Here is a 27,083-nt window from a genome sequence, read left to right on the forward strand (position 1 = left end):
TAAAGTTTTAGCACGGGTGAAAGATTAACTCTTTCTTACATGCAACAATGGTGCTGTTGGGCCAGCTACAGTAGGTATACAACCCATTACACTGTAGTGTAAATGCTCCGTCATTTCTCTTCTGTAGAGGGAGTGTCTAGCTTCCTTATGTAAATACTATGGCCGCTTAGAGTTAAGCCTAATCGTTTTGGCAGGAGTCTGTTGCTATTACAGTGTTAACTTGCTTACAGGAAGTGTAGTGTCCTTTAGGATCATGGGCCTTATAAGCCACCCCACCAGCCACCAAGGATGGAACTTCTTCTCTGTCCTCACTCTTAAGACAGCATTGAGCTTTCCTGAGGGCAGTTGGCTCCATACCTGAAGTTATGAACCTTAAAACCCACTTAATGGACTCTGCTTGTCCTTTAATGTAAGTCAAAGCTAAAACAAGGAGGACCAGAGAAATAGTTGGAAGAGTCCAGTCGACCATCAGGGTACTGGCTGTTAGTAAGAAACTACTAATTTTCACTGAAAATCCAAAATATGGATTAGTGAAACTGGCATACAATGCATTGTTCCACAAGGATAACAGTAAAGAGTCACCCTCAAAATTAAGTTAATCCTGAGAACCAAGTGGCTTCCCTGTGCCTCATACTCTGAAAGCATATAGCTCAGTAAGAGCATTTCCTTTGGTGTCCTTGGGCAGCATCTAGAGATACACCCAGTGAGCCAAGCATAGAAGTAGGTGGGGAAAGCACTTTTAAATATTGCACTACCTTTTTATTAAGTTCCAGGAGCCATTTTTAGGACCAAACATACAAGGGTACATCAGCTTTGGTATTTGCCTCCTCAGGAAACAGATAACCCTATTAATTAATTGCAGGTCCATGAAAAGCTCCTAGATCATTTAAAAAAAAAAAAAAAAAAAGTCCAGGGAGGCAGGGAGAGAATAAATTTGAGCCCATACATACCCCTGATAAATAACTGTAGTAACTTAAGTCCCTTCCACTGGATACCTTCACCCCCATACTGTGTTGTCATCAATCCCCTGGGTGAGTTCAGCTGTTGCGTCCAGCAGTGATGGCTTGTAAACGATTTGTTCTTTTCAAGATGTTAGGAACAAACAGCAGCCCCGATGCCCGCTCGATGCTCTCAATAGGAACCAGGAAACGTTCAAGTGGGATTGTCTCCTCCACCGGGCTGTTGGGCATCACATAGGAACGCAGCTCAATCTCTCCATTGAGCTTCTCTAGGATGAGCACTTTGAAGAAATGCGTGGGGACCGCCACATTGTTCTTGCCAATCACCTGGTACTTGATGTACATCTTCCCATCTGCCTCCATCCTACACAAAGAACAAGACTGTTACTGCTGCCTCTTACTTAGTACTCATGTGCACAAATCCCTCAGGGCACAGATTGTGTCTTCCATTGCTTTAGATTAATATATACATAACTAAGACCAGAAGGGGCTCTTATGATCATCGAGTCTGACCTCTTGCATAATGCAGGACTAGAATTTCACCCAGTGTTTCCTGTATAAAACTTGTCTTTTAGAAAGACATCAGTTCTTGATTTAAAGTTGTCAAATGCTGTAGCAGGGTCTAGACCCCCACCTAATCTGGGAAACCCTTTACACAGTGAAACAGGAATGAATATGCTGCAGAACACGTTCCACTCCCCATCACCATACCTAATTTGGTCCTTGTTTAACTGAGTCTGTTCAAATGATTGCCCTTCATGCCACTAAACATGGTTCATTGCAGCCAAAGATTATACCTTTATTTGGAAAACCTGACTATGCAAGAGGCTAGATTAGCCCTTTGTTGCAGCCTGTGCCTAATGCACTTGTGGCACTATTCGTACCAGATCTGACAAGATAACCAGACTGTAAAAGTGACTGAAATATAGCGTAAGATGACTAAGCGACTGTCACTCTCCCAAACTAAGTGCAGAAAGAAAGCACTGAAGGAACATAAATTATTTCCCTTTTAATTCTACCCAGGTAATCTGATAGTGTCCCTTCAGGGGTTTATTCAATTGAAAAATGTATAAACTAATCCCAAGCATAACAAAAACTAGCCCACAAAATCCCTACATGCATACATGGAAACTGTGGGAGTGTTTAAAACAGTATCCACTGTATTGCTATTTCTGACCTTTATCCTGAGAGCATGACAAGACAAGTCACATTCTTAGCCCATCTTAATTTCCTTGTATGATGCATGTTTTAAGATCTGTTTCAATCCAGTTCTGGTATTTACCTGGGTAGGAAGAGTGGGCCAGTGCAGACATATACATTCTTGTTGTACTTTGTTAAACTCCTGCAGTATTTCTCCAGGTTATTCCAGGCTTTCTGGTTCAAATGAGGAACCTAGAAACAAAACAAACACAATACAGCCAGGAAAAGGTCAAGAATGTAAGTCAGTTTGAGCTCTGTTCTCTCTTCCCATGCACCCCTATATGTCCTAAGCTTTTTCCAGCTTGAGTTAATAATAAAAATAATAAGCGCTATAGAAGAGAGAGCTATCAGTAGATCTCACAGCACTTTATAAAGGTGTTCAGTATACTCACCCCCATTTTACAGATAGGGAAACTGAGGCAGGGATCAGTGAAGTAACTTGCCACAGTCAGCCAGCAGGCCAGTGGCAGAACCAGGAATAGGAGCCAGAGTGCTGAGAGCAGGGTGAGGAGCTGAGAATCTATTTAGCTTAAGGAAGGTGCAGGGATGACTTGATCACAGTCTATAATTACCTACAGGGGGAACAAATATTGGGAATGAGCTCTTCAATCTACCAGACAAAAGGTATAACAAGATGCAATGGCTGGAAGTTGAAGATAGAAAAATTCAGACTGGCTTGCATCTGTAGAGGAGGTCAGACTCAATCGTAGTGGTCCCAACTGGCCTTGGGCTCTATTTACTAAGCCACACTGTTTATAGGGTAGTTTAAAACTTTTATCTGATGTTTTTTAATTATCTTCAGCATTACTGTTTGGGAAGCATAAACCTGAGTTATCTCACAGAAATGCTTTGTATATCTGAAGTCACTTTGGTTTAATCTTTGGCCAGAGACAAAGTTTCAGGCTGCTGGGAACATCTTATTTATTTCAATGTGATTACTCCCATGAGTAAAGCTATGCACACATGGGAGTGTTGGCAGGATCAGGGCCTTAGTTTGGTAGGAAATACCTGTGGCCCTTGAGTTAATTTAGATGATCCTCTTTATTTACAGAGGCAGGTTTATCCAGTAGTTCTCAGTCCTGGTACTGGCCAGGGGGCTCAGGAGAACCATTCCCCACTCTGACACAGACTTCCTGTGTAACTTTGTGCACGTCAGTAGTCTCTATGTGCCTCAGTTCCCCATCTGTAAAAAGGGAAGCATATTATTCCCAATCTCAGGAATATTAGGACAACAAATACATTAAAGATTCTGAAGCACTCAGGGCTTCTCTACACAGAACTATACCAGTACAACTTCCCATGTAGACGCTCCTATTCCAGAATAAGTGTACTGGTATAACTCCCCCTGTGGACAACTAGCAATATGACTGCTGTACCAGTATAGTTCTGCTGGCATGTCTAGGTGGGGAAATTTATCATTAGTAACTGTTGATGGTGGCCATCTAGGTACCAACACAGAGATAAATTTGGATTGTGAGATGGTTAGTTAATTCCAGTCCCTAAACAAGTATTAGCCAATTAATTTGAGGTAACTTCCTTCACTGTAAACTATTTAACTAGAAAGATGGAGAGGTTTGACCAGTCAAAATGGGGAAGACAAGATTTCGATCAGTTACAAGAAACCCTTAGCCAGATCACTAAAGATGTGGCAGCAGGTACTATACTGCAGGAAGATCCAGTCTCCTATAATGCTTGTGGTTCCATTCTGTTCAGCAGAATATTGATAGAGAACTGGTCAAAGGAAAGAGATTAAACTAGGAGAGGAAAAATAGAAGTTAGAGCAAGATGTAGACCAGGGGTAGGCAACCTATGGCCCACGTGCCAAAGGCGGCATGTGAGCTGAATTTCAGTGGCACTCACCCTGCCTGGGTCCTGGCGGCTCTGCATTTTAATTTAATTTTAAATGAAGCTTTTTAAACATTTTAAAAACCTTATTTATTTTACATACAACAATAGTTTAGTTATATATTATAGACTTATAGAAAGAGAGCTTCTGAAAACGTTAAAATATATTACTAGCACGTGAAACCTTAAATTAGAGTGAATAAATGAAGACTCGGCACACCACTTCTGAAAGGTTGCCAACCCCTGATGTAGACAGTTTATGGGTAGAAATAGATCAAGTGGCTGAGGCCTTCAGAGGGACAAACAATAGGTTGGATAGGAAAATTGCAGAATGTAGAAGGGTTGAGGACAAGAACCATGAGTTGTCAGGAGTACTCTTAAGTGGAGGTTAAAAAGACCCCTGCAGCTCCTGGGGTCCTCAGATAGAGAGAACCCTTCCCAGGGAAGGGCACACCATACCTGAAGGCCCAGAAGGAAAATAATTGTTTGAGGAAGCTAAATATTGATCAATTTGATTCCTATACGGAGGGAGCTCAAAATTCATGAGCATATTACTATGGTCAAAACTTCCCTAGCAAATTTTGAAGGTGTTTCAGAAAACGATAAAATTAGTTTTTTTTTTAAAAGAGGACATTAACCACAAACCCCATCCCTAGACAGCAGCCAGAACTTTGAAAAATCATGCCTTGGGCTAATCAACTACTATGCATAGATACACCCTGCCCTTTGGTTTACAAGCTTTTTTTTGTAAGGATGACACCAACAGGTCTTTCTATGGAGAAATGAGGTGGGTTTGCTTCAATGCTAGTGGTGTTGTAAATCCAGACCAGTACCCTCATATGAAGCAGCTATATCTGGAAAAGATACCAACCTATGTCAGAGAAAGAACAGAGCTGATTTAGATTCACATAAAACCCCCATGAGCTAAATGTTCACTCCAGTTCAGAAGGCACTAGTAGTGCGCAGAAGAATGGCCCAGCAAGGCAGCATTTATGCCCTGGAGGCTGAAAAAGCTGTGCTAGGGTTGGGAGGTAGAAAGTTAACCTCCAACAAGAAATCACTCTCCAAGAAAGTGGGGACAATAAAGCATCAGCCAGTAGGGGGAAAGAAAGGAAGGAATACAGGTGGTAGAACTTGGAAAGTCAGAAGAAACCATCAACGGATGAGGGGCCTGATACTAAGCAAATGTTCCAGGCAATGGATGACAAGTTGGAGCAAGTTATGTCCTTGTTTGCTTACCTAACCACAAATAGTGTAACAGGAAGGATGAGAAGATCCTGGGTCTTAGGTGGCCACATGGGGGCCACCATCCCAAGATAGCTGACTAGGGCCCCATAATAAATACTTCAAATTCTTGACTAAGGAAAACAAACACCTCATAGTCCAGAATAAGAAGTCACACTACTGGCAGGAACATTAGCTTCGGTCAAATTCTTTGATTTTGATTCTCTACCATCAGTTCAGGGAAAGTTGATCTAGGAGAGCTTATTCCAAAAGGGCCTGCCAGAAGATTGTACTTTAGGATTTAAGTGCAAGATGCTGACATACACTCCTTGATTTAGGAGCAAAAGTAATTCTCAGGAGAGGGAGAATGTTTGAGCAGGTCACTCAAGCAATAGAAAGTGGGAAAGCCTTTAACCCTTGTGAAAAGTACAGCTACATCCAGAATGAACTGCATTGTGTGAGAGTTTGCTGGATGAAATTAGGCTTCAGGGACATGAGTAACACACAGAGTTTGTCACCCATGCTGAGAGTGTGTGTTAGTGGGAGAGGGCTTTCTGCTCACACAGCATGGAGCAGTCCCCCCTTCCCTGGAGAGGAGCAGGGCAACTCAGTCTGATGGTGTCCCTCTACCCCACCTAAGGGGAGGAACCTGACAGTGTTGCCAACTCTCACATTTCCCCGTTTTTCCTTAAAGCCCCAGCTCTTGGAGTCATCTGAGTACATAAGAACCTCAGCTTCCCTAAAAAAAGTTTCTAGCCATCATGGTTGCAGAAAAAGGCTTGAAAAGCGACCCCCTAAAGCCCCAAAACATGAAGGCAAATAAAAACAACCCAGCACTGAGTGTTTTTAGAAGACCTCAGGATTCCTTCCTAACCCACTCCTGGCTTGGGGGGGTTGTGAACTCGGGGGGGAGGGCCACACCCGGGTCCCCCACGCTGGGGGAGGGGGAGGGGGAGCGCTCCCCAGCTGGTGCCAGCCCCCCGGTGAGCGCGGGGGCCCCCTCACGTGCTATGGGACCCGGGGGGTCAGGGTCAGTCCGCCGGGGCGGCGGCTCCTCACCTGGGGCGCCACGTTGCTGAGATAGAAGGTGTCCTGCATGGCCTTCTGGCTCCACCGGTGGTTGGCGGCGGCCGCCAGGTGGCCCCGGTCGAAGCCGCTGCCCCGGTAGTCGGCGTTGGTGGCCCGGTGATACTCGTGCACCGACTCGTCCTCCTGGAAGTCGCAGGCGGCGCGGTCGGAGGGGCCGCTCAGCGCCGCCCCGCGCAGCTGCTCCAGCACCCAGAGGGCGCTGCGGCTCCGCGGGTCGTAGCACAGCACGTAGGACTCGCGGCTCCGCACCTGCGGCAGCCCCGGCAGCCCGTACTTGGCCAGCTCGCCGCGGGCCGCGCCCCCGGGCCCCGGCGGGGAGAGGTCGGGGGCCGCCACCACCGGCACCACGGGCAGCCGGCTCAGCAAACCCGCCGCGGGCGGGCCGCCGCCCTGCCGCCTCCCGGCCCCCAGCGCCGCGCCCAGCCCCACCCCCACGGCCAAGGAGACCCCGGCCACCAGCCACCGGCTGCCCCGGAGACGCTGCATGGCTGGGCCCCGCCGCCGCTGCCTGCCGTGCGGTGACCTTCCCTCGGCCGGGCCCTTAAAGGGGCCGCCGCCAGAGCCGCAGCCGCCGGCTTGAAGGGAGCAGCTGCCCGCACAGCCAGGTGCAGGCTGGTGCTAGACTCGGTACCCAGCAGGGCCCCCGCGCGGCTGGGCCCCGGGCAAGGCCCTTGCCCGCTAAGGCCCCGGTGGGGCCAGCGGAAGCATCGCCCCCTTAAGAGTGAACGCGCTGAGCCCTCGCGCGGGCACCTGCTGGGCTAATAAGGAGCAAGCCGCGCCCAGGGCTGGATGCTCAGTGCGAGCCGACCCTACTGGAGCCTGGGACTAGGCATGAGTATGGCTAAGATGCTGTCACAGGTATTGCTAGTAAAAGTCACGCGCAGGTCACGGGCAATAAACAAAAATTCAGGGGAAGCCCATGACCTGCACGGTCTGTGACTTTACTAAAAATAACAGGGGGCTGGGGAGGGTGACATGGTGGGGACTGACAGGCTGAGCCTCCCCTGGCTCCAGCAGCCCCAGTTGGGGCATGTAGTCCTGCACTCCAGAGTTGGCCACAGCTATGGGGCAGGGGCACAGAATTCCAGCTCCAAACACACAGCCCCAGCTGCAGGGGAAGGATGGGGGGGGGGGTGGTAACATAGCTCTGGGAAGCTGCGAGGGGGGCGCCTCCAGCCCTGGCTTCAGCCACTGACAGCTGAAGAAGTCACTGAGGCCTGGTAAAGTCACAGAATCCGTGACTAAGTCGTAGCCTTACATATAAGTCATTTCACAACTGTGCCTCCCTTTACCCATTTGTAGTGGCTTGTGGGAAAAAAAATCAGTATTTAGTACAGTGGTTCAGAAGACCAAGTCCGCACCTAGACGCAGTAGTCTAACAACCACACCTGTTCAAATAGAGATATAAAATAAATGGTGGATTCCTTAGATTAGCCTTCTCCTCTATTCCCATTCGGAATACACTTGGGCATGTTTCTCAAGTTCTTCTCTGCAAGTATAGAAAACTTCACTTCTTACAAGGAACCTAAGATGCATTACCCATAGCTAGAGCTGGATGAGATCTGTTAGAGTCCATCTCCTCTCCGTCTCAGATCCTAAAGCATAAACAGACTACAACAGTTTCTTTTCCTACCTCAGTTTCTTCAGCCCACTTTCACACCATGAATAGCTTGATTCCCCCCCCGCCCAACATTAGACAATTCTTTGTACTGACACTGTCAAAGGAGACTGTGGGAAAGAAAAAGATCATATCAGTATTTGCAAAGAAAAATATTTATTATGACAAATCAACAAAACAGCATTTATGGAAAAAAAGAATTACAGACATTACAGATGGATAATTGTAGTTCATGGGAGAAGTTATAGAAATAAAAAGCAAAGGTAATAAACAGCAAGACCAGTTTTGTGTTGTAAAGGATCCACCTCCTAGCCTTCAATATGGCATTGTATATCAGGGATCTTTTGTTCCCTTCTTCAGTTAGAGGTACCAGCATGTTCCTTCCACTGGATTTGTGGCAACTGTCCTGGGGGTTCGGGGTGGGGAACAGAAAAACAACTTTCGCTTCTACCTGTCCAGGCTTGTACAGTGATGCTTAGATCTGTACTGCAAAGTCAGTGACCCTCAGCAGCTAATATGGTCCAAGCAGGCCTTCCCATTAGGAACATTTGTGCAGCCTCCGAAATATTGCCAAGCAACAGCTTTCTCTACAAATGCTTGTTCCCTGCTAAGCATATTCCCTGTAGATAAATCAGAGGATACACTCTGGGCCTTGTGAATTCAAGTTTGGACCACCTCCTTTAACACACCACCACCACTCCCTATCCCACTAGATACCATCGTACTGCAGAAATAGATAGAGGAAGGCTCAGAGTAACAAGCCAAATAGGATAATCTTGCTAAGAAAAAGAATAAGGCAGTGGTGGTGGGTAGATTTAGCTTATACATGCAGAACCCTGTGCTACTGACAGACTCCCAGAATACAGTGGACTGAGATTAGTTCTACTGACATCAAACTAGCACATGTTGTTTCGTCCCTCACAGTTACTATAGAAGAGGGCATTTAGAAATACTGTAATATATCACATGTAGCAGCTTTAACTCTGAGCAGTCTGTGGCTAGGGGGAGTCTCATATTGTTATGGATAGCAGATAACATCATTACAAAACCCTCTGTTTAGCTGAAGGGAACTTCATCAAAAATCAATAGTGTTTAAAAAAAGCACTTTAAACACTGGAAAAAGCATGACATACAGATGTGTTCTCCATACCTTTTTGGAGAGGTGTGTGTTGTTTTTTTAAACAGCCAAAAGGGAAAAAAAATGAACTTGTATAAATCACCAGATTTGCCCTTTTGCAAAAGGGCATTTTAGAAAAAAGTTCTAAATGGCTAAAACATACAAAAAGTCACCAAATACTCAGTTAAAAGGAGCAACAGCCCTTGTACTCCTGAATACCACTGTGCTACCTATAGCAGCTTCTGACTTTCACTCCACCCATTGCTGAGCTGTAAATAATTCAAGCTTGGACCTCTAAACTCCAGCGACAAGTTAATCTAGCCAACAACACTTGCTTTGAAAAAAACAGTTCCACCTTTCCCTGACAAAGATGACCAACCTCAGGATTATACTCTGCTATCCCATTTCCTCCCAGTTACGAAGGCTACAAGATTCCAGGGAGAGGGTATGAGGGCACAGGGTGCTGGCCTTCTCCCTTATGACCAATCCCCATCTCTTGAACCATCCAGCTTAGTTTCCTGCCTTTCCTCCTGATGGAGAAAAGCTTCAACCAAAGTGGTAATGATCCTGCTCTTGACGAGTTATTTGTATACAGTGAGCAGCTAATGAATTCAGTGATTAAGGTATTTAAATTTCCACCTGTGTATTTGGCTCCCCCCCACACACACACCCCAGCACTTCAAGAAAGAGCAATTATGCATTAAAATTCTTACAGCTGCTCCTGTCACAGAAAAGGCTATGGAGACATGAATCCCACCTCAGATTTCTCCTATCCCATAGGTCTGTGGCAGCCACTATATGCACAAAGATACCAGACAATGGGCTAGTTAATACTGTCCAGCTTTAAAATGATTTGAGGAATGAGGGTTAGGGTAACTAATCAGAAGGGCTGCCATAGGTTCCCAGTGAAATTTTTTCCTCCCAACTAATAGTGTTTGTTGGCTCCATAAAGCGGACAATAAGCCCCATACTACAATGAGTCAGCTGTTTTTATAACCTCAGAGTACCACTGGAAAAAATTAATGAGTCCTTTAAACAGCCTCCCTCCCTTCAAATATCAACACAGCAAACCCTTCACCGCCCACAGTTTTAAAGAATAATAAGGGATCTAGGTTACTAATGAAGAGAGGCCTTTTCAAGTAGGAAACAAACAGCCTCACAAATTGTATCAGAATGTGTTACACATTCTCTAGTCTTGACTTTGGGAACTACAATGGGAGCTCCCCTCATTCTCCTCCCCACATCTTCTATGCTGTCACACATTTTGTTTCACTGTCAACTAGAGAACCTCTCCTTCATTTACAGACGTTCAGCTCCAACTCACTAAGCCATCATAAATAAAACCTTCTAGCCCTATGATGTTCAAAGAGGAGGAGACCCCCAAAAATGGAGTTTAATCAAAACGAGCAGCAAAAACTAAGGAGTCTGGGCTGACAGCCACAAGCTTCTTCTGAGGGAGACATCTAAGGTGCATCTCTGCCATTTGTTTTCTGCTGGGGTGCCATTTGTAACCCTTTACTGAAAGGTGAGGCTCTCCGTTCTCATCCTCAGTTACAGCCACCACCCCAATCCAGAGATTTCCATTTAGCACCACTCGTCGCTCCTTAAGAAGGATGGACAGGATTTGTGTGGTGACTCTACAACACGGTCCTAAGCAGTGCATCCCAGCCAGCTGGGAGATTGAAGACAGCAGCAAGACCCAAAATCAAGTATCTCATACAGCAACGCAGAAGGCTACACAACTGAATCAGTTCCAGGCCTCTTCACTCATGTCTGTGGTGCTGTTCCTTAAACATCTGATCCAGCTCCCAACAGGAAGACTCGATTGATTTCAGCAGAAGTTGGCTTTGGCCCTAAACCAGGTTACCATTTGATTTTTTTTAGTTCCCTTCTTTAAAAAGGACGTGGTCAGGTTTAAAAGACATTTCCTTGACAACCATCTGAAATTTTTAACAGATCAACTCTTCACCACTCATCTGCTTTCTTCACTTCCTTCAGAATGAATAAGCAGAGAGGATAGTCAAAGTCCTTTTCAAGTTCTCATACACCAACAAAGTGCTGCAACATTTGAGTTGCAGACACAGCAGGGGAATATTTAAATCCAAAGAGGAAACTTAATAAATTCTCACTTCCCCTACAGTTGTAAAAGGTTTCTATTTAACACATGCATTGAAAAACAATCTTCCCACAAGTTTAACTTTTAGACCTAATTTATGATATCGCAAATGAATGTATTGTAAAGAAACCTACATAGCATTTCAGAGTGTATTAAAGATTTTTCTCTTCTGACTACCACCATTATTCATCTACTATTAAAAGAAACAAGTTACATTCCATGACTATCACCATATTGACATGCCTGGGGGGAGGGAGGGATGGGGATGGGGTGGATTCCTTTTAAGGCAAGTGTGATCCACACACCCCAGGTACCATGAAACATTACAAAAGACCATGTGTAAGCTTCAGATAAATAAATGATTGGGGCGGGGGGAACACTTTTAATGGAGGACATCTTGTGCAGTTCTGAGGCCAGAGCATTTTGGATAAGTTTTCCACTTTTGGGGTTCAATCCTACAGTCCTTATTCAGGCAAGCCTCAATGATTCCAGAGCTGATCATCTCGTTCGATGTCTGTGTGCAGCAACAGTCTTTACAATTACAAAAGGCTAGTTAGTACTGGCCTCTCTCTAGCACAGGGGAGCTCCGTAGATGGATCACATGGTCTCTTGGACCAGCCGCTGCCCAACAGAGAGACAGTGATTAAAAGGCATGGGGAGCAGCCATCGTTGCTCGTAAACTGTGAGAGCCATGGTATTCTCTCAACCGCCCCGTTTCTTATGGGAAAGAGTCTATCCCATAGGAAGGATTTCAGTAAAAGGGCCACCAACCACTTTGTTTAAAATTCCACCTCCAAGCAGAAAGACACTGCTGCATCCTTTTTACTAGCACATTTATTCTGGTTCACAGAAACTGCTACTCCGAAGCAGCACAGGCGTACGAGAGTAAAAATGTCAGGCACTATCAGAGCGGCTAACAGCCCCAACACCAACATCAAGATAAACTCTCCCTCTAGAAATTCACTAAGCTACACAGAACTTTGACCAGTCTTTAGGAGTTGGAACACAGCATGAACCAGACATCTGAAGGCTGCCAACCCCCCCAGTTATGGTACAATTATGGCTAGTCTGCTACCAGGTCTCATCAGCAGGGTGAGCAGACCTCTGAGAAAGCACAAAAATTGACCTCTAATAAAAGAGACATAATGCAAAACACTTAAATAAATACAGAACAGTCCCCACATTGACAGCTATGCAGAGACAATCCAGCACTTCACTAACGGGGAGAGTAAAGCACCTCCGGTTAGCGTTTGCTTGGGAGCTCTTGCAACAGCTGGAATATTCAGCTACTCAAGTTTCTTCCATAGCCATCACCCTGACTCGAAATGTGGGTCAGGAGTTCCGATCATTCCAACACTATTTGCAGGCTACAGGTTACCCTATACTAATCTCAATTTATGCAGACCTGGCCGGATCCTTTGTATCTGAATGGAGTACATTAATAAATATCCCCCTCTGTATTACTGTCCCCACAGCACATGGCTCTCCCTCCTTTAGGAACTGCCCATAGGGAAGGGGACTCTCGCAAGGGACCAGGTATTCCCACTGAATTGCTCCAGTAGATCACATCCAGAGATTGGCTTGATGTTAATCTGATCTGTGAGTTTGAGTCACTTCCCAGCAAAGAGTACCACAGGACAACGCGAAGATTACGTGACTAGAGCTTATCCAGGTTTAGATAGAAGGCTTGGAGTGTTCTGGGTAATATTATGCAAAAACAGTTTAAGAGCAAAACCATTATTATCCCTGTTAATAAGTCTCCTCTGAAGACACCTATGTTTGCAGCACGGGACTGGAGGCCTTTCCCTTGTACTTCATGAGCCTGCTTGAAGTTAGATATCCTGCCTTTGAATTAGGGTGAAGCACGATCCATAGAAGCGGCATTGAACACAGCTCCAGACGAGCAGTCTCAGCAGCAGCAGGGACCCTGCTCTAAGGCTGTGAGTAATATAAGGCTTCTTTGAACTACACTGATTAAAACCACATATCTAGTTCCAACTTCCAAGTAAACTCAGCACCAAGGAGACAACTCCTTGATAAGGCAATCCTGGGGCAGACTCTACTGGAGAGCAAATAATCTCACTGCACAAAGCAGCCAGCGGCAATAGCATTCTCCCATCCCAGCTTTTTAAAGTCTCTTTCCCATGGAAGAGACTCTGCTGTTTTGAATCCACATCTGCCACCCACCAGGAGGAAACTGGACTTTTTTTGTGCACCCAAAAGAGATGAGAAGATGCAGACAGAAAGGAACAAAATCCAGCAGCTACTCAAACCAGCCGGATGCAGGACATCAAAGTGACATGTTGTATTTACATGGAGACGTTCTTCTCTCTATACTCACCGAAATCCCACTGGTCCCAGCCTGTCCCTTCCCCTAATGCAGAAGTTCCTGTGCACGAGCACATGCTTCCATAATGCTATGATCACAAAAGTTCATTTCATAAGACTTCAAGAGATATGTAGCTAAACAATTTCCATCTTCCCAAACTTAGTCATTAAAAAAATACAAAGCACTGCTCAGGCAGTGTGGAGTTGTTTGAGATTAGGAAAACCTGGAGTGCAGGACCTGACTAGCTGGGGAAATAGGCAGTCCTTGACCTAATAGAGTAGAAGGAAGTCTTCAAGAAGGCCAATTACTGGAACACAAAACCAAATGCCCAGCAGAGATTGTAGGAGCTCTGACGACGCACCACATATAGGAAGGAGTCTCCTAGGATACACTACTGCACAGTTTCTCTCATGCACACTGCCAGGCCTATGGACTATTTGGAGTCCTGAAGCTCCTTCGCTTTCTTCAGAATCAGGTGTACATCAGAGATGGGATAATCCTGCATTAAAAAGGAATTGATTTATTTTCTTAATGTTCGTTGCACCTATTCTCCCTTTTAACAGGGCAGAGACTCTCTGCAATGTCATTGGCCAGCCCAATGGATGCCCTGGTGTTTATAAATTAGATGTTTACTCCAGGTGACTTTAACGATGGAGGTAACAATTTCCTTCTATGTTTTGTAACTGATCAGTCTTGTACAACCTACAGGACATTCGATTATTTTGGTAGTCCTGAATGTGGGGTTAAGTTGGCTTTATGCAATGACTAGCTCCATTATGGAATCTGTATTAAGGATGCAAGGATCCAAAATAATATTTTTTTTATGTAATACATTAGAATTCTCTTAATCAGGACCCCTCCAACACATGGCCTTTCATCCTCTTTTGAGGGACTCCTAATTAAGAGACAACATTTTAAAAGTAATGCTGCTCTCTGAGCAGCTGATGGGCCCAGCATGTTACTAGACTGACCAAGGAGTTAGGAGAAGGAATCCTCTATTCTGGGGCAGGGACTGAGCCTACTGCTAGTGGCAAGGTGTCCAGCATTTATAACTGGAGTTGAAAGAGCAAATTAACAGCCAGGAACAGGTAGCCATACAGCCACTTTCTGCAAATCAGCTATGGAGGCAAAGGCTGCTGTTAGAGGAGCAAACAGTAAGAAGCAGCATCAGACCGATCCCAAGAAGCCTAAACACCCAAAAGGCACAGCCAGTAAACAGAAGTATTGTTATTAAGAGTTATTGGCCAGGAGTGGCTTCACTGGATTTTCCAATTAAAGGGAGCGTGCAGTAGAAGTTAATGCTTGATCTTATACCACACCATGAAGTTTGCTAAGTGTTTAGATTTTTCAAACACATGGTTTCATTATGATCAGCAGAGGGTTGGTAACTATATTCCAGAAGGGCTGCCTGTATCATATCCAAGTATTGTACAAGAGGACAATCTCCTATTTAAAGAGTTCTTCTACTGCCTCCCCATTCCTGATGTATTTTTGTACTTACCTGTAGCAGCCTCATGTTCAGAGTGAAGTCCCCTTCCAGTAATTGATCTCGGATTAGTCTGAAAGAGAGAGTATGTTAATCCAAGTACTTTTTGCCTCTTTAGTACCTGGTCCAAAAACATCCCAAAAGTCAGTCACTAAGATGCGTATGGCTCACCACGTGCCTCCCACCCTTCCTTAAGAGCCCTGTTTCTTTTGCCATTGTGGAAAGAATGGCTACATCCTTTCACCAGAGCCCCCTCCGCATGTCTCTTGCGTGCAAGAGAGACCCCTATATCTGTGGATTCAAGCAGAGAATGGGGTGGAGGAACACACAGCCCATATTTACATTACCCAGCATGGGGGAGACTGAGCTTTAGGAAACAAGCTGTGAATTGTGGGGCAGGGGAGAGCACACTAGAGTCAACATCCTCAGCGTCAGCTGTCACAGCACTCACGTCAACATGGCGCAACAGACAAGCAATAGAAAATCAAAGCGGTTGTCATCGGCAAAGAGAGAATCCCAGATACGGATGACATCTGGCAACAGGAACTCTTGGGACAGCAGCAGCGTCAGCCAACGGAAGGCGAAGAATTGGGGCTTGATGTTCTGCTCTTGCTTTTGGATAGACAGACAGAGTCAGTAATTAATTGCTTGTAATGAACTGGAAAAGAAAGATGGATGTTCACTGCCTCCTTGGCATCCTCTTAGTAACCTGATTATAGGCTAGTGTCCTGCAGTGCAATATGGAGAAATCTGCCTGTTCTTTACAGTTACACCTCTCTGCTTCAAAGTCTCTTGATAGCCTCTTGCTAGGAGATACTATGCCATGTCTCCTTTCAAAGCCTCTCCATAAAACCACCCCCTCAAATTACAGTGCTCTGAAGGACACCTCTCCATACACGTGTCTATGGCTCAGACAGAAACCTGGGCATGATTCCTGCTAAATCATGGAACGTAGGAACTGTTACTTTCATAAATTGCAATTCCGGCATTTAAGCTAATTCAATTTCATTTCTCCTTAAAAAAAAAAAAAAAAAAAAAAAGCCCCACACACCTCATTTCTCCTAAGGGTTTAGATCAGAAGTACTTCCTCTCCTTTCAATGACTCTAAAAATCCCCTAGTGATTAGAAGGCTATTGGAAGGTTAGCATAAAAATCACACAGACCAGAGTTCTCCAGACACAGTTTATACTGGCAGACAATAGACTGAAACTCAAAGCTTTTAGCTACTTTCTACTGTGGTCCATATATTTCACAAATTAAGCAAGATCAAGTCAGTTCAGTATTCAGATTACAGGTAGGGTCCTGTGCGGATACAAAATTTGGATCCGCATCGATATGCGATCCGCAAACATGGTCCGCGGATATAAAGCAGATATCTGCAAATTTGCAGGGCTCTACAGATGGGAGACATCTACGGAACATCTATTGGGGGCCATCAGGAAGTGCTGCTAGTGACTAAGTAGGTGACACTCTTCCCCCTGAACCAGCATGGTGGAGTGTGACCATGTGCTGACAGAAGACAGAGTACGACCACTTGAAGTCATATTAAGATTTTTTTATATATATACGTGTGTGTGTGTGTATATATATATATATATATATATATATATATACACACACACACACATACATATATATACACACGCGCGCACACATACATATATATACACACGCGCACACACACACACAAAGCTAAAGCCTAATATTCACCAGATTCCAACTCTCGTAACTACATTCTGCCTCCCATAAGTTCTCCCTGCAGTTTCATTTAGAAACAATATTCTACTTTTTCCATCCTAAACTTGTGTTGCATTGTTGTACTGTTAGACAACTGCTGCATTCCATAAGACCTGCAACTGCCTCTATCCACCTCACAGGAGTGTTAGGAGGAGTTTGCAGAGTGTTTTGAGATCCTTGGAGGAAGGGAGCTACAGGAAGGAAACATTACATATACAGGATGGCATTACTATTACCGAGTTTTGATTTATCATTGAACTGCCATAATTTTTCACTGTAATTTATGAAGTGAATGCTATTGGGACATATGATGGCAATGGAGGTAAAGTACAAGAATTTGTTCCCCCTGTGAAAAAAACCTGTAACTCCAGGTTGAAAAGGAACTTTGCAAGAGCATGTGTGTTTGGCCTAATGACAAAAGCAGAGTCCAGAGACTCAGGAGATCTTGAGTTTCACCACTCCCAGCTAAGCCATTGACCCAGATGGCCAGAGACATTGGACAAATCACCTCTTTCTGCCCCAGTTAGCAGCTTTAGAGTAAATAAGTTACAGATTTCCACCTCTAAAAAGAGGACAAAGTATTTGCTACATCAATATAACCTGGGCTAAATGCTCAATGTGGCAAGAGCAGTTTGTCCTGTAGATACTCAACCCTGCATCACTCTCAAGAAAGCCTATCCCTGAGAACAAAAGCTCTTTAGTTGCATCAAAACACTTCTAAGCAGCCATCACTGTACTACCTGGGCACTGTTACAAAATAAGCAAGTTCTGTCTGGAAATGGGTGGTGGATCTTTGTCCTATCTTATTCCTTGTTCCAATGAGGGGTGCAAGATGAATGTCTAACTCCTCACCAGTTTCAAGTACAGCTCCACATCCTTCTCCTTCAGGGTGGAGTAAACCTTCTCCATCTTGTAAGTGATGCCACACTGAGAATCATCCAGGCTCTTAATGAAGTTGTCCCGGATCTCAGCCATTAGGTTGGTGAAGCAGAAAAATGTATCTGCTTCTGCATGTTCTGAAAAAGACACATAGGAGCGATAACAGAAGTGCGGAAGGAAGCTGTTGCAACCTTGATAAGTTTCCCCTGCTAGACACTAACCAGCCTGTGGTACTGGGTCCCACATGTTCTTGGCTTGCTAGGACTGAGCAGGCACACACTCCATTACAGACCCCATGTCTAACCCCTTTCTTAGCAGCATGGACCCTGCAGTCCAATTGCCTACCTCCTGAAAGCTAGAATCGGCTCTCCCAAGCCTTCCAGTACCTTGTCATGTGACCTTCCTGATCAGCCCCTCCATGCCCCTCAGGTGATCTGTTGCTTGATTACTACCCACTGGAAAAACTGGTTTCTTGCAGTTCAGCCAATCCCTATAGCCAACTCATTGCAAGGCCATAGTAAATGTTAATGAGTCTGCATGTTCCTTTAACAGTTGTCTAGGTAGGGTCTGTGAAGCACCTGAAAGTCCCCGTTAGGAAATGGCTGATCTGAGGTACATGGAGCACAATGACAGTTCATAAAACCAGAATTCATACATTTTTGACAGCCAGATTTCCCAGGCTGTCACAGAAGTGCATCCGAGAGGATTCCCGTACTTCCCAGGAAGCTCTTTTCAAGCACTCTCTCAGAACCACCCCCTTTCATCAGGGACCTGGTATGGGAAGAGCCTGCCAGTTTTCCTCCACAACTGCTCTGATAACCATTCCCTGCAACAACTGCTGCCAGGAATGGTGTAAGTCACTCAGGCACTCTAACTGCTTACCTTTCCAGTCACTGTTGGGATCTGTAGCAAAGGTATAGTAAAGAGGCCCCACTATTTCATTCATCCCCTGGACATATGCGATCCCAGGATTCAGCTTGGCGTAGATGAACAGGATTCGTTCTACCACTTCCCAGTGAGCTTCGCAGCCATTAGGCAGAACTTCATACTCATTCAATGAATTCGGAGCAGATGTTTTAAGAGGGGAACTCACCTGAAGGGTAAGGTAAACACATAAGAAAAATTATTCTGGGCACCCATTTTGTATAGGCAATAAATTTTCCATGGAGCAGGAATTTAACTTCAGGCACTCCACTCCCCCAGATAACCAGTAGCCAACAGCAAATGCCCTTTCCAGGCAGTAATTAATCCTTAAATCTAGATGGTGGCCCAGTCAGTTGTAAGACTTACTGCCATAAAAGTAAAAGGAAGCCAGGCTGGCAAGTCTTTTCCAAGAACAAATAAGCTAGTTCAGCAGTGGACAGCTACCCTGAATCAAAAACACAAGCTCAATGTCCATGTAAGGGAAGACTGCTACATTAGAGAGGCAGGAAGAGAAGTGATCTGTCACATTAGCAAGGTATTCATCAGTCACTAGTGCTATTGTATCTGTTCTAGAATGATGCTGGGAAGTGCAGCATCCATGTAGGGAAAGCAGCGCTGGGCAGGTATGAGCATGGGGGATGGGGCAACATAATGGCAGATGAAAGTCAATGTTAATAAATGCAAAGTAATGCATATTTGGAAAAAATAATAACCTCAACTATATTATTATTATATTATATTATACACACACACACACACACACACACACACACAAAATCAATGATGGATTCTAAATTAGCTGTGTCCACCCAAGTAAGATCTTGGGAGTTACTGCAATTAGTTCTCTGAAAGCTTCCCCTCGACACACAGCAGTGATCAAAAAGTTCCTAAAATATTGTTAGCCTATTAGGAAAAGGATAGAAAGAGACAGAAAATATCATAATGACACTATAAATCCATTATGTGCCATACCTTGAATACTGTCTCCAGTTCTGTTTGCCCCATCTCAGAAAGGATATAGTGGAATTGCAAAAAGCACAAAGGGCAACAAAGATGATCAAGGGTATAAATTGAGTTCCATACAAGGACAGACTAAAAACATTAGAGCTGTTCAGCTTAAAACAAAAAACAAAAGCTATAAATGGAGATGATCGAGGTCTATAAAAATCACAAATAGTATGGAAAAAATGAATAGAGAAGTGTTATTTACCCTTCCCCACAATACAAAAACCAGGGGGTCATCAAATTAAATGAACAGGCAGCAGATTTAATACAAACAAGAAGTAGTAACTTTCCACACAGCTAACTGGGGATGTTGTCCTGCCCAAAACCATAAATGGGTTAAAAAAAGAACTGGACAGGTTCAGGGAGGATAAGTCCATCAGTGGCTGTTAGCCAAGATGGTCAGGGATGCAACCCCATGCTCAGGGTGACCCTAAACCTCCGACTACTAGAAGCTGGGAGTAGAAGACAGGAGTGGCTCACTCCATAATTGCCCTGTTCTGTACACTCCCACTGAACCTCTGGTATGGGACACTGTCAGAGACAGGATATTGGGCAACATGGACTATGGTTTGACCCAGTCTGGCTGCTCTTACGTTCTTATGAGTGATGTTTGCACTCAGAAGAGAATAAGGGAGATAAATGGCAGCTGACTACAATGCTGTCTCAAGTATATGAATCGTATCAGCTTGTTACATCTCAGGCTCTGGGAGACTAGATCAATTTGTCTTCTGTTCTTAAACCCTCTGGTCCCTTAGAGCCCATCTAGGGGAACACATAAATCAGGGGCAGGAGCTGTGAACACTTCCCCTGGAGCTCAGTGAACTCAACAGAAAAGATTCTGTTCCAACAGAAGCCAGAATAAAAAACAATTCAAGAGAAAGCAGCACATCAACTTTCAATTCCCTTTGTGCTGTCAAACATGCCGAACAGCATAGTACAGAAGAACCAATGTAATCAATAAAAAGAGAAATAAAACCTGTTGGGTGAGCAGGAAATTTCAGGAGCTCAACACACAGAGAAAGGAGAATTCCTTTCCACCTAGAGAGCAGCTCAAGTTCTCCATGTCTCAGTGACACCCTTCCTTGCCTGGAACTGTATGCTATCCATGTGTACTCTTCCTTGTGAGTGGATATGGGGGACTCATCTAGGGTCACTGTTGAGCTTGTGACATCTGTTGCAGTTACAGACAGGATCAACTTGACGTGTAACTGTTAGCACCCTGCCCACAAACCAGGGTGATTTTAGCCTCTCTCTGCAGGTAGGAGTGAGAGAGACTTGAAGCTGTAGAATTTTATCAAAAAAGTGTTCTTCAGTCAAGCCCATCCCTCTGGAGAAAGGGGAGAAGCAACACCCTCCGGCAGGAATACAAGAACCCACACCATATGTGGAGGTGGCGTAAGGAAGAACTGCAGAGTCTCTTTAACAGGCCAGCCTGGCAACCATCTTGGCAAGTGTGCCACAGAAGTGCACGCACCTTCCCCCACCCCCATCACAACATGCTCATCCCACATCCCAGAAGCACAGGGAAAGCTCCTTGCCAGATCTTACATTTGTGACTCCACTCCGATTTCGTGCCACTGTCTGTGACTTGAGTGTCGTCTGTTCCACCCGCTTGCGGAGAGTCTCAAACTCATTCTGGGGGTCCAGGATTAGCAAGCAAGGGTAGTCAGTTGGGCGCTGGAAGAATGCCATATCAGGGTACAGCCTCCTGGGGTGGAAAAAGATGGAAACCAAATTAAATGGGTTTTTTAGAAGCAGAGGGGTGCCATGTGAAACAGAAGGGGCTTGATAACATGAAATATTCTGTATTCCTGATGCAGCGAGTACGTAAACTGCACTGTTATTCCTCCCCTCTAGAGGGGCCAGCTATTTACACACACCTGACATCCTTGTCTATCTGCAGCAGCACTTCGTTGTCCTTGAAGTAAGTGTTCCATCGGCTGTCTGGGTTCGGATTGAGTGGCTGCACAAAAAGACATCACATAAAACATGGTAAGTTCATCTTTTACTGACAAGCGAGCCTGTCACTGCTGAAAGCTGAGGTGAGGCCTTTTAGCTCTGCCTACACTGATCAGGAAAATTGTGCTATTGCCTTTCTAGCGAGAGCCATGTTTAAAGCCTGATTTGCTAGACAGATAGGGGTGTTTTCTCTGGGCAGCTGACACTTTATGGGCACTGGCCCACCTAAATGAGTCAGCACACGTCTGGTAGGCCAGTGAAGACTATGTGGTTACTTTCAACCACTGCAGAGCAGTATGAGCAGACTCTCCCAAATCCATTCTCGTGTGTCTTTGTGGATTCGCTGCTGCAGTCAGGCTTCACTAACCTGTGTTAACAGGAATTCTGGTTACAGCCCCAACCAGTGAGAGGGAGATTTTCCATATTAACTGCTACAAGAGGTACTGTCACTGTATATGTGCACTGCATAGTTAACATAGTGATTACAGTGTAATGATTATCTGAACTCCGAGAAGCCTGACGAAACATTACCAGCTTGGGTGGATTAGTGCAAAGTTTAGCTGATGCAAGTTTACCCAAGACCAGGGAAGTGTGGAATAGACTAAGCATAGGAAATCACAACATACACGTAAGACAAGCTCAGATACAGGACTTTCCAAAACTGTACTAATGGAATGTAACACTCATCTGAAAGACATCTGAGTGATGGGGAAAAAAATACCACACACAAAAAAAAAGCAAACATTCCAAGAACTTCAAAGGTCACAGTAACAAATAAGTTAAAGCTCAGAGTGTCACAAACATTCCAGGCCAGGGTTCCCAAACAAGGGGTGCGGCTTGTTCAGGATAAGCCCCTGGCGGGCTAGGTCGGTTTGTTTACCTGCCGCATCTGCAGGTTTGTCCGATCACAGCTCCCAGTGGTCGCGGTTCACCGCTCCAGGCCAATGGGGGCTGCGGGAAGTGGTGGCCAGCACATCCCTCGACCTACGCCACTTCCTGCAGCTCCCATTGACGGAGAACAGCGAACCGCGGCCACTGGGAGCTGCAATCGGATGAACCTGCGGACGCGGCAGGTAAAAAAACCGGCCTGGCCCACCGGAGCTTACCCTGAACAAGCCGCGCCCCTAGTTTGGGAACCATTGTGCCAGGCAGAGTATGAACCCTTCCAAAGATCAAACTGACACAGATGACTGGCTACTAACAGGAGAGGCAGGGGTAGGAGAAGAGGTGTGTGAGCAGTTACCCCACTTTGCACTTTCCTCTGACCACTTTAAAAAAAAAAAAAAAAAAATCGATCCTTTAGTGTAATAACCCTTTTCATAAGTGGCTCTCAAAGCACTTTTCCAAGGGGATTACTGTTAATCCAGTTTTACAGAGGGGAAACTGAGGAACAGAGAGACGACGTGACTACCAGAGTCACACAGCAAATCAGTGACAGAGCTGGGAATAAAAGTCTTCTGATTCCCAATCCCGTAGTCTAACCATTGGCCAATGCTGCTTCTCTTATACTCTGGTTTTAGACTGGCCCGTTTTGCCTTCTATCCATGGAGAGGATTTCACAGGTTAAATGGAGAGATTCGTTTTGCTAGCAGCTCCATGCTGTGACTTCCTTCCATTGAGTCTTTAATCATATTGATCCTTTATTCCCATTTGAAGTCTATTGCATGGACAAGCATCTCATTGAGGATGGTAGTGGGAAAGGGAAAAAGGAAAGGATAAGTTACCCTAGGACAGTATTTTACAGCTTTTTTCAGTCTGGAAGTCACTGAGCCAGACACCCTCATAAGGGTTCAGCGCCCCATTCCTAGGTTCTCAAAATATTTTATTCTATTAAGCCAGCAGGAAGGATCACCCCAAGATCAGTTTGAAACTTACAAGAACTTCCCTCCGCATGAAGACCAAACTATACTTACATGGTCCTCTAAGGTCACATCCTCCCTGGAGACACCAAGGTTGGCTTTCGCTATCCCAGGCTGAATAATCATTTCCTTCAGGAATTGGGAATACAGCTCCCTTAACAAGGAGAGGAGGAAGTCATGTTAGAAACCAGAAGATAAAATACAAAAAACGAAAAAGACATCCGCCTGAACCCAGACAGGTCCCTCTGTGCCCCCCTGCTCAGACAGGGAGCACTTGACCTTTTCCCCTGAGAATTCCAGCTCAACTGTGAAAGGTCATCACATTAACCTCCGGGGCAGTCTGTAGAATTAACAGGGGGGAAACAATACTTTTTCCTTCCACACGAAAGTAGCTAATTTTACAGGCTCCCTTAGAAATCGGAATATTTTTTCAAATGCTAATGACAGCTAAGAAGCTGTGGGCCTCTACGCCACAAAGGTATTAGGGCTGGAGAGTACAGAGATCATCACCTCTGCTTCTTCAGCAAGGTGCTCCATAAGGCCTTCTCCACAGGGAGGTAGTTCAAGAGGATCTGGACAGAAGGAACACACACGTTACTCCTTGAAGCAGAAGGTATTAACAATTAGAAGTTCAGTGAAACAAATGGGGGGGGGGGGTGACTGGAATTAGAACTGGCTCATTGAGGAAGATGGAATCTTCCTGAAGAATGACTGGTACTTTATCAAGTTATAGCCATCAGTGTCTGGAGGATACATTTTAACATCACCCTGCAAAAAGGCATAGCAAATTCCTTCCACTTAAGTAGCAAATCCAGTAACTCAACCCCACTGGGTGTAATAGCGGGTGCTGTAGATGCACCAAAGCTGTACAGACCCACCCAACAATCTGCCTAAATGATCTCCCCCCGCACAAGTGTGTCTGTTACTGTCATCTCAGATTAGCTAGAATAAATTTCCCTGATTGTTCAGCAACCAAGAGCTGTTGATTTACAGTAGCTTCTTAGATAGCGTTAAGCCAATTTGTTTTGCTTGTAAATGCACAAAACTTTGCAGAATCAAACAAACAATCCAGAGGGTAACTTACAGAAGACAAGAAAAGCCCCAAGCAAAACCCACCTTCCAGCAGAGGCAGCGCAGCCCACCATCAAAAGGAATCCCTGTGAAATACATCAGGCAGAGTCAATTAAGTTAGTCCCAGCCCTTTCACTGCATTATGCAGCATTTATGCCGATGTCACCAAGCAAACAGGAGGGCAGCACTTTTCAAGCTGGCAAGGAGTTTTACATAGATATTGAGAAGCTCTATGGCATACCAAAAAAACGTTAATACAGCAAGTAAAAAGTGACTTGCATATTTGGCTCTTGCAAGAGAAGACGACTAGGCTAAGCGTAAGGGAAAAAATTATATGGTCCATGGAGCAAAGGAAGGAATGCTTCCAGTGAAATATGCAGATGGTGTCTTGAGTGGAGAAATTAGTGGATATTTTAGAGAGAGAGACGGAAGAAGAGTTTTTTGCCCACATCTGAAGGCTTCAGAGACCATATATTGCACAGCTAAAATTGCCTCTAAACCATTCAAACAGTTGGTAACTCTTTTAATCATATCCATTAGTCTTTGGTTTGTGACATGCTTGCTTTGTTAAACATTTATGACACTGGTAACTTAGTGGCAGCACAGATGAGGTTTGCTTACTTAACATTAGCTAATCATCTAGTGGAGTTTGACATCTTATGCTTAAGATTTCAAATTATTTTTATCCACTGGAAAGATAGTAGCAGCTCTGGATGAAAGCAAGTTAAAGATCTCAGGAACCACTAACTAGGCATTACACTGCACTCATTATTGTGGTATCAAGTACCTCAGAGTGCAGACCTTCAGACCAAGTGTGGCTAAAATACAACCCACAAGTCATAGGTCTCAGTTGTCTTCATACTTAACACAGCTGCAAGGCCTAGAGACTACAGGCCCCATCATTCAGTGTTCCATCTTGAAAGGAGTATCTGCAACTAGCTCAAATCTATTACAGCAAAATAGGCGCAACAACCAAGTCTGTTACCAAACTGTCAATATAGGCCTGGATTGGACATTCTTGCTGTAGAAGCTTTGTGGCGGCCCATGCAACAAAGTTTTGCAGAAGTCACTTACCACTAAAGCAGAGTTCACGGAGCTTCTGCAGAACAATCTCGGGTTCCCCAAGGACATCCTGAAATTCTGCAATCCTACAAAAGAAGTATGGCCACACACACAAATGATATAAAGATGACAGACTCAAGGATGAGTCAGGTGATTAGGTGAAGGTATCAGAGTTATATTGCAGCTTGCTTTCCTGCAATGATCACAGCACAAATACCTCTGCCAGCCAGGCATCAAAGCTCTGGCCATGTTGACCCCATTGGCTGTTACAGCTAGACATAACAGATATACACTGAGGACTTGCCTAGACACTCAGAATAGGCAGTTACTATTAAAAATCTGTATAGCTCTCGAGTTTAGGCTCATGAGGTCTCTCACTGAGAGAATCTCATCCCTGGCTTGCACTCAAGATTACTTATTTCAAGGGCACTTACACCACATGACATACATTGTAAATAGTTACAAAAACATAATTTGCTTTTGTTCTGATAAGGACTTTTTAATCACAACTGCTTTCCAGTTGCACGTACAATAAGTGAGGCAGATTGCAAAAGCAAACAGCCGTATGTAATAGCGCCTGCCTCAGACTTTCCCTAGGTACTGAAGTTTCCCATCTTACAACGATACTGAAAGGCTGGGACACTCCAGCTTTAGGGAACCTTTGAATAAGCCTCAAAACCCCTAATTTTTGGTGCCAGCATTTCCACAACACTGCATTAGTGAAGCTGCACTCAAAGAGGAGAAAGCCTGTACTTCCGTTAAATGCAGAATCACGCATCACAAATGGTCTGTAAGGCTGTGCTCCGGCTCAGATATTTCGCCCTGTGCAGGAACATCATTTGTTATGGGGCACCACAACTGCCCCATTTCATCCACCCGGACTTTGCAGAACAGAATCACATAGAACAGGTCTATATGCTGACGCCACTTTGACGCATACCCCCCCCCCTTTTTCTGAAGTGCCCCCCGAGAAGCCACCCCAGCATCTCACACCTCAGCCCACACCCTGCTGAAAGCCGCCAACCGCAAGCAGAGACCACCCCCCACCTCGGAGATGGGGGGGGGGATCTCACCCACAGCAGCCTCCCCCTGGCTGTGCCAGCCCCTCCCCCGCAGGAGGGTGCAGGGACCAGAACACACCTGCCCCAGGGCTCAGTTATGGGGCGCCCCCTCGATTGGGAGGATGTGCCGGGGGAGGGGCGGGCTGGGGGGACACCAGCGGCCAGGGAAAGCAGGGGCGCGGCGGAAGAGCCCCTCGCTCCGGGAGGGGGCCGCTTTCAGGGCCGGACCCCGCCCCCCGGGGGTTCCTCGGGCCCCGGCCCCCCACCTGCTCTTGTGCAGACTCGACATGATGACTTCCCGGTCCCCCGCCTCCGGCGGCCGGCGCGCCCTGAATAAACGGTCCGGCTGGAAACCCGGCCCCAGGCGGGGAGGGGGCGGGGCCCTGCGGAAATAGCCGCCCCGGGCCTAGGTGAGAGGCCCCGCCCCTCCCCTGCCTGGCCCCGCCTCCCCGCAGCCAGCGCCCTTACCTGCTGGGCCCTGGGGCTCGGCTCCCTCCCTGAGGGGCCAGACAAGACTACCTTTGACCCTGTAATGGCTCTAAC

At 45.5% G+C, this 27,083-nt stretch overlaps 2 protein-coding genes across 4 annotated transcripts; both read right to left on the bottom strand.

The window, feature by feature from the left end:
- Window positions 1-725: 725 nt before the first annotated feature.
- Window positions 726-7,034, bottom strand: ENDOG (endonuclease G). Its single transcript, XM_054007776.1, has 3 exons — window positions 6,288-7,034; window positions 2,242-2,351; window positions 726-1,323 (listed from the first exon to the last, which is right to left on the bottom strand). Exons 1-3 carry the CDS (start codon window positions 6,801-6,803, stop codon window positions 1,038-1,040), a joined length of 912 nt encoding a protein of 303 aa, XP_053863751.1. The 5' UTR covers window positions 6,804-7,034; the 3' UTR covers window positions 726-1,037.
- A 1,034-nt stretch (window positions 7,035-8,068) lies between these two features.
- Window positions 8,069-26,888, bottom strand: TBC1D13 (TBC1 domain family member 13). 3 transcript variants are annotated; one of them, XM_054007275.1, is made up of 12 exons: window positions 26,807-26,888; window positions 25,492-25,565; window positions 24,463-24,503; window positions 23,857-23,918; window positions 23,401-23,500; window positions 21,409-21,491; window positions 21,077-21,236; window positions 18,482-18,692; window positions 17,573-17,736; window positions 15,435-15,595; window positions 14,999-15,056; window positions 8,069-13,996 (listed from the first exon to the last, which is right to left on the bottom strand). In XM_054007275.1, the coding sequence occupies exons 1-12, from the start codon at window positions 26,827-26,829 to the stop codon at window positions 13,931-13,933; spliced, it is 1,203 nt and encodes a 400-aa protein (XP_053863250.1). In that variant the 5' UTR covers window positions 26,830-26,888; the 3' UTR covers window positions 8,069-13,930. The 3 variants fall into 3 exon arrangements, with proteins under 3 accessions (XP_053863250.1, XP_053863252.1, XP_053863251.1); XM_054007277.1 differs by lacking the exon at window positions 26,807-26,888 and adding an exon at window positions 26,620-26,683; XM_054007276.1 differs by lacking the exon at window positions 24,463-24,503.
- Between the last annotated feature and the right edge of the window lie 195 nt (window positions 26,889-27,083).

The sequence above is a fragment of the Malaclemys terrapin genome, chromosome 17, assembly GCF_027887155.1.
Source record: "Malaclemys terrapin pileata isolate rMalTer1 chromosome 17, rMalTer1.hap1, whole genome shotgun sequence".
Lineage (NCBI taxonomy): Eukaryota > Metazoa > Chordata > Testudines > Emydidae > Malaclemys > Malaclemys terrapin.